General features: G+C 44.3%; 1 protein-coding gene and 1 long non-coding RNA gene across 2 annotated transcripts in view; both read right to left on the bottom strand.

The window, feature by feature from the left end:
- On the bottom strand, positions 768-4,604 carry LOC110399449. Its single transcript, XR_002439211.1, has 3 exons — positions 4,506-4,604; positions 4,045-4,134; positions 768-847 (listed from the first exon to the last, which is right to left on the bottom strand). It is a non-coding gene; the product is annotated as an uncharacterized LOC110399449 (long non-coding RNA).
- The window catches only part of VAX1 (ventral anterior homeobox 1), a 5,131-nt gene continuing 4,001 nt past the window's right edge, over positions 6,494-7,623 (bottom strand). Inside the window, exon 4 of the mRNA XM_021398539.1 lies at positions 6,494-6,676. Coding sequence (XP_021254214.1) covers positions 6,494-6,676 — 183 coding nt within the window. The remainder of the gene's footprint in view (positions 6,677-7,623) is intronic.

Below are 7,623 nucleotides of genomic sequence, written 5' to 3'. Positions count from 1 at the left end.
AGTTTTCAGCATTTACCATATGGTGAAGTATAGAAAAGCTGTTTATTGTTGTTATTCATATTTAAGCAGTGCTTACTGACTGGCCTAATTATGTAAATGCATAGCAGGGGAGAATTTATACCTGCAAATGGTATAAACAAGCGTGGGAGGAGTACATACAGGAAAAACATAGACAAAGTGCTAGAACCGGGGCTTTGTGAATGCCAACCTAGATCTGCACGGTCTGGCCTAACCGACTATCACAGTGTGATATTCCTAGCAGATTCCCAGATGCAACTGTAGGTCTGGAAAGATCAGTGGAGACTTCAGATTGAAGCCCCTTTGCTCCGCGCACACGCGGGGACACGGCCACGCGGCGGGTCGGGCGCTGTCCGCGGTGCTGAGCCCGTGCGGCGCCCGAGGTCCGCTCCTCTGCCACCACCGCGGCCCGGTGGGGCTCCGCTTCTCCCCGTGCGCGGATGAGAAGGCTTGCTTCACTGGCTCGCTTCTTGCACCTGCGTTTGGTGGAGCTGGCAGGCCATGGATACACTTTCAGCTCTCAAGTGAAGAGATGTCTGTGTCTTCATCATGCTCCTTGTGGAGGAAGACAACGCGAAGTCCAGAAGAAGCCTACTGGACATGGCTGGGCCTGCCACCCTGCATAGGAGCAGGCTTCTCTCTGAAGATACATAAAGGAGATATTATTGATATTGTTATTAATTTCTTTTCATAGCATCACTGGTGCTCAGTACACTTGCACAAGAAGCCTCTGTCTGAAAGTGTCGTACCTTCTGTCCTCACTGGCAGAGCTGGTGCTCTGAAGGATTGCATTGTGTCTTCCCCATCTAGATTCGTATGCCTGACTGTCCTACAGGTGAAAAGGCAGAGATAAAGCTCAAACCTCCGTTTTTATACCAATTATGTCTGGATGGATGCAAGGTTTGACTCACAGAAATGTTTTCAGTCAGTAACACCGTCTTATCATAGAAACAGCATTCACTGTTCCCCAATGCTCACAAAAGGTAATTACATACTCAGAACTGACTTTCAGAGAAAGACATTCCTAGGGACATAGTCTGAAGAGCACAATTTCAGCATCTTCCATTGAGATTAAAGTATTTCTTCATTGCTCGTTTTGAAGCAGATTTATAGCAAATGCTATATACATTGAGATATGTGTTGCATGCTGTTCTGGGCTCCACAATATAAAAGGGATGTTGAAGTCTTTGAAAGTATCCGGAGGAGGGCAACAAGGCTGGTAAAGGGCTGAGGACACTTGAGTTGTCTAGTCTGGAGAAGAGATGGCTGAGAGGCCTGTTGTATGATATTGTGTTGTGTTGCATTGTATTCTATTCTACCCTATTGTATCCCATTCATCTTTTCTCTGTTAATCCAGTCTGCTCAAACAACTTTCATGCGTTTGTTCTCAGTGTTGAACATATTTCTTGGGCACTGAAGCCATAGAAGAATTTCCACTGGCTGATTAGATGGTCGATAGAAATTTCTTCTTCCATATATAAATCTTGGGCCTTGCTTCTGTGAAGGTCTGAGTGAACAGTTCAAGGCTTTTCCCTGGAGCTTTCCTGGTAGATCTGACTGTCATGATTCTGGATAAAAACTTCATGATCTCATATTGGAAATCAAATACAGCCTAATGTATAAGCTGAAAATACAGCCTATATGGCTGATGTTTTCCCCTTGTAGTGAATAAATTTCCTGCTTATAAATTTAAATCAGTTCCCCTAGATTTTTACTCACTTGGATCTCCCAATGCACTCTAAAAAGAAAAGCGGTTATAAACACAAATTGCCTATATTAAGACAGAAGATTTAGTGTCATCTGTGTCGATCATCTGCTCATAAAACATTATTTAAATTCTATCTGACAAGGGATCTGATTTCATCAAATAAATTAATAGGAGAATTGGCAAGTGAGAGGGAAGCAGATAAGCACAGTGAGTTTCTCAGAATCTTGTACGTACTAAAGAGTAAGTAACTCATTTATCTCACACTATTTTCTGTAAGACTGCATCAGAGCCATGCCAATAGAATAAAGTATTAAGTATGTGTGAGAACATATTTAAGTGGGAGTATATATCAGCTCTCCTAGTAAATAATAATAATGACAGTAAGGATATCTAAAAAGGCACAATGCATTAAGAAAAAATAAACGTAATCCCTTTTCATTAAAAATGTTTCACTCCATGGGGCCAATAATCCAAGACTGTTTTCACAAGACTCTGTTGTTTTAACAGCTGTGGCCATGGTATGAAGTTTCACATTTGTAGCTCGAGCACAATTAAAATCCTCCTCAACACCTGATGAAATGGGTTCTTATTTACTAATTCATCTCAGTAATCAGGTGATCTTGAGGATGCTTGTAATGCTGTGTCCAGAGAAGTGTAGAGATTATCTTGGAGTGTGTACTCAGAATGGCTAGGATTGCCTGTTTATCCCCAGTTAGCTCTCTGTGGAAACAGACACTTTCTTCTACCTTATTCTGATTTCCATTTAGGATTAGGTTCATGAAATTGTTCAAAGGCCTCGAGGAGATTATGACCGTACAGCAGTAGGCACTGTTTAGAGGTTTTAATTTAAAGAGAACAGGCATGAAAAGAAGGAAAGGAAGAAAGACCAGGCCAGTGTCAGGAAATGACTGCAGATAGTGGATTGGAGCTGACTATTGTGGTTGTTAAATTTGTTTTGACTGAAACAAGGACTACTCTCTTCTTATTATTAATTTCTCCTGTCTCTTCTAGAGCCATGAAGACATCCTTCCATGCTTCTGCACACACAGTTTTGCCCTTCACTGACCACTCTCTGACAACATTTTTGTGTGCGGGGTGAGGACTTCTTTTGTTTGACCTTTTAAATGACTATCTTCAGCTTTTTCCTAGGTGTGATCTCAGTGATCTTCCTGAGTTCTGTCCTTTTTAGGTCGCTTCTTTCCCAAAGTCCACTCTAAATCCCTGAAGCCTCAGCTCCTGACTTGCCAACACAGTGCTTCCCAGAATGAGGTTTTTTTATGCTTCTGCATTTTCTGTGTTCTAAAATAAGACAAACAAAACTAGAGAAGGAAGTTTAAAAATATAGGAACGCCATGAGGTTTCCTTGCAAAATGTTCTGCGGATTCAGGGGTGTCACCCAGCACAGACAGGCTAATGGAAAGAGAATCAGAGAATGGCTTGGGTTGGAAGGGACCTTAAAGATCTAGCTGAAATCCCAGCGATTCAGAATCACTAAATACACAAGGAATACCCGATGGCCTAGCTTTGAGTGGATTGGGTTGTGTTATTTATCTTCCTGCTTCCTGGGCTAGCTGCTTCAGCTGGAAGTCAGAAATGCCATTTCCTACACTCCAGCTCTGGCAACTCAGATGATGTGCCCTGCGATCCAGTCCTCTTGTGCTGGTCCTAACACCATGTGTCAGGCAAAGGTTTGTGTTCTGGGTGAGTCCCTACCGATGAGATGTTTTCATCTTGGCTCACAGCAGGGGGATCAAATAGAAGAATGGGATGCAGAGTTGAAGAAAAAAAAAAAAAGGCTCTGGGAATTTTTTTTTTGTGGGATTATTTTTTCACTGAGAGAATAAAAAAGAAAAAGCAGCCCCTCTTGGAAAACAGTTATATTAAGTGCAGTTTGCAATAGCTCCGTATGAAAAGAAGTTGAAAGGATTTTGATTGTTCATATAGAAAGGAGACGAAGGAGAGGTAACGTGTAAAAGAGAATTAAAAAGGAAGGAAGTGATTTCAGAAGGTAGCTTGTGAAATCTGCATTGCCTGCTTCTAATGACAGAACAAGGGACTAGTCATGCTGATATAAAGTAGGAGATGGATATGCAACATGTAATAATTTTTCTTCTCTATACGATTGACCATGCAACTCACTGCCACTAGAAATGTTTAAGACAACATTCAAATTAGAGTTAATCACTCATACAGATACAAAGAATAGCATTAATTGTCACAACAACGCGTAGAAGCGATAACACCACACTTAAATTTCCTCAATACTTATCAGAAGAAAATTAACGTGGGGAATAAACTGCATATTAAAGGCTTCTTACCTCTGTGTCAGCAATGTTTCGTGTTGGCTTCTGCCAGGCAGTGCTCAGGACCACGGCTGTGATGCAGGGTCACGGTTCGTGTTATGGCTGCTGCATAGACAGCATTACATCGATGGATTTCACTTTCGCTTCCCTGGTAATTTTGTTAAACACTTGCCAGTGACTGCGATTTGATTCTGTTCAAGAGTTATTCTTTTGAAGTGTTTTTCTTTTCTCAAAAGAAATAAAATACTCTGAAGTTAATCAGGGACCTTGTGTGCTTTTTTACATGTCACAAGGTCATGTATCTCGGGCTGATGACAGGGTTGCAAATGGAGACAAAGTGGCCAGGGGCTGCACTAATCCCTGGCATGAGGGAAGTGGAGGAGCAGCAAATAAAGCAGGGCCTATGTTAAGTGGGTGGACAAATGCTTTTGAAAAACCCTTCTAAATAGACTAATTCCTCTTCCCCCTACACGGACCTGGCGAACATTGTCTTGTGTTCTCCCTTGGTGCCCTGGAGTCGATCCTGGGAGTTGTGCCCTCCTGAGAGCTACAGGACCAGACGCTGTGTGATGTACCTGTGAAATAGTCCTCAGATTCAGCAGAACCAGCCATGATAACCTGAGCAGCCCTTTCTTTTGTTGTTGCCTCATCACTCTGACTAAGTGCAGCTGCTGCTGCTGAAGTTTGACAAAGTCTGCCTTCTGCAAAACTCTTCCTTTATTTCCTTCAAAAAATCACACTGGAGATAAGTTTATATAGTGTTTACTTGCTTTACTACTAAATATTTCTTAGTTTGAACTCAGGTGCAGCGGGGATGGCCACAAATAATAATTCTGCACGAGATGTAGCAAAACGCTTTTAGCAGCAGGTATTTCCAGCTGGAAGGTTTTTGTTCATTGCTCCAGGAGAAAGAAATTCAACATATCAACACAAGCAGGCAGAGTGCCTGGCTCAGAACAGCGCTGATGCGGCTGGCAAAGAAAGGAAATGGGGCTATCGTTTGTCAGCAGTTTTGGTTCAGACATACACCACATATGGATGTGAGTGAGCATGACTTCTAACTTGCTCTATGCAACAACACAGCCACAGGTGGCATTCCCTCTCACTTTTTATGGAATTCAGGTGAATGTGCTCTAGTTTTTCCAGCTGCAAAACAGAGGAGAACCCCATGGATTTGAGGTGTGGGGAGTTTAAATACAAACAAATCGTCTCCTTCCCTGGTGGGGTGCAGTGCATGGCATTTCCTCCACCTCCAGCTCCAGTGCAGCCTCTATAAGAAAGCTGGGGCACTTGGGATTTGGAGCCAAGAAAAAAAAATAAAAATATATTAGGAAAAAAGAGGAATGTCTCAAAGTATTTCTTTTACTGGAATGCTTAGATAAGACTCCACTGCAGCTAGGGGCACATCCTTATTCAGAAATATTTATTAAAAAAAATAGTAATAGTAATAAAAAAAATGTTTACTTTTCATGTGTACACCGAGAGGACTGCAAAGCTGCAAAATAAGGATTGCGGCCGCCGTGTTGGTGCGGTCTATTGAGCTTGAAAGTGGCTTAAATGGTCCTAGGTGAGGAGCAGAGTGCTTTCACTGAGCGTGGCTCCAGCCCTCAGACTGGGGAGGAAAAGGGGCCTCGTGGAGCTGTGTGGGGGGGCAGGAACCCCCAGCTGAAAAACATCAAGTGGCGGAGAAATCCTTGCTTGGGCTGAAGGCACACGGGCAGCCCTGGCAGGGCGCTACCACTCGTGTCCCTGTGTGGCAGGAGGTTTGGGTGAGGAATCATCCCCCGACAAAGCAGACAGGTCCCTGTGGTACAAGCTGAACCCATCACACAGGTTTGGGGGCCCAGGGATGGTGGTAGCCTCCTCGGCCAAGGCAGCCAGGGCCAGGCTCCCCGTTCTGCATGGGACCGTGGTGACACTGCACTGACCACAGAGGCGAGGCTGAGCCCTAACACCACCATCTCCCGCAGGCAGCTCTGCTTTGCCACACTCCGCTCTTTTCTTAACGCTGCTTCCCCTTGCACTTTTTCAACCTTGGCCAGCGGTTGCAGCGTTGCCTCTTCAAATGTCACCTGCGAAACCCTCCTTTGCCCACGTTGCCTTTCCTCGGTTCATTAAAAAAAAAAAAAAGACACAAATAATAATAATAAAAAAATAACCACCGTGGCCACCACATCATTCCCTCTTCATCCTGTCCGGGACAGGCCCCAGAGCATCCCAGCAATGCCCTGCTGGTGGGACCCAGGGAGCTGCACGGTGATGCCCCACAGCGGCCCTGGGGGAGCCAGGAGCTGGGGTGGCTTTGAGAAACGTGGGTGCTGCCCGCAACCACTGCCCTGCCCCGCTCTCAGGGCTGGGCTGCCAAGCGGGACGGAAGCAGCAGCTGTTAAGGAAACCCTTCTAAATAGCCATCATTCCGCACGCCTGTAGACGTGGCTATGTGCGCGTATGTATTTCTATGCACTTAAAGAAAGAGAAATACACGCGTAGTGTTCCCAGGTCCAGCACCGTGGGGCAGGAGCCGCCCGTGGGCCGGGAGCACCGTGCCGCCGGAGCGAGACCGGAGAGGGAGCGGGGCCGGGGCCGCCGGGCGCTGCAGGCGGAGCGCGGTGTCCCCATCCGCCCCGGCTGCTCGCGGCTCCCGCATCTGCTTAAAAAAAAAAAAAAAAAAAAGTAAACAAAAAAAAGTAAACAAAAATACAAAATTAGGAGAGTTCCGTAGGGATAGGGTGGGTTGTTTGTTTTCTTGTGGCAGCGCGAGTGTTCGATCGAGGCAATTTGGGTGCTACAAATATAAGACGAAAATACACCTAATTCCGTCGTCATATAGATATAATATATTTCACTCTCACCACATAAATACAAAACATCCAAATATCCAAAACATTCAGAACAAAAGTTAGTAGCAAGGGCTCAGCGCTCGGTTCGTTCCGTATTTCCCGACTAGTTGCCTAGAGACTTCCGACGTCAATAATTTACAATAAAATTACTATTTTCTTTCTGTCCAGCTCTTTCTGTCCACTTCTGGTCTATTATTAATTCTATGCACTACAGCAACCGTTCCACTTGTTGTCAGTCTGTTTTTGGTTACAGTTTGATGGCACGCATTTATACAGTTTGTAAACGCCATGTGTTAAAGTTTAGAGAAAGAAACTTCAAACCAAAGCAAAGAAATATTACTGTTCTTTTTTTTTTCCCCGAAGAATTAAGTAAATACAGAATCCCTTTTCTGGCAAATTCAAGTACTGAAATCGAACGGGAGATCGATGCGGGACGTGGCCGGTGGGATACACGCGATGGTGGAGAAAACAGCAGCGGGAACGGGTGGGGGTAAGGCCGTTACAGAGATGTATCTTTAAGTACAAAAATAACAACAAAAGATGCGCTTTGTATATTTTACGTTCGTTTTAATTGAAGTGTGAGCGATATCCGAGAGGGTTATTTAGGAGGAAGAACGCTGACGGCTTTGTGATGCGCACTGAAATGATGTAGAAAAATGAAAAAAAAAAAAAAAAACAAAAAAACAAATCGAACAGAAGAAAAAAAAAATCGACCATCGCAACAGATCTGGGCTCAAATCGAGTCGCGATTCCG

This window comes from Numida meleagris, chromosome 5, assembly GCF_002078875.1.
Source record: "Numida meleagris isolate 19003 breed g44 Domestic line chromosome 5, NumMel1.0, whole genome shotgun sequence".
NCBI classification, from domain to species: domain Eukaryota; kingdom Metazoa; phylum Chordata; class Aves; order Galliformes; family Numididae; genus Numida; species Numida meleagris.
Note: the sequence above shows the minus strand (reverse complement) of the source record. Positions and strands in the feature narration are given on the sequence as shown.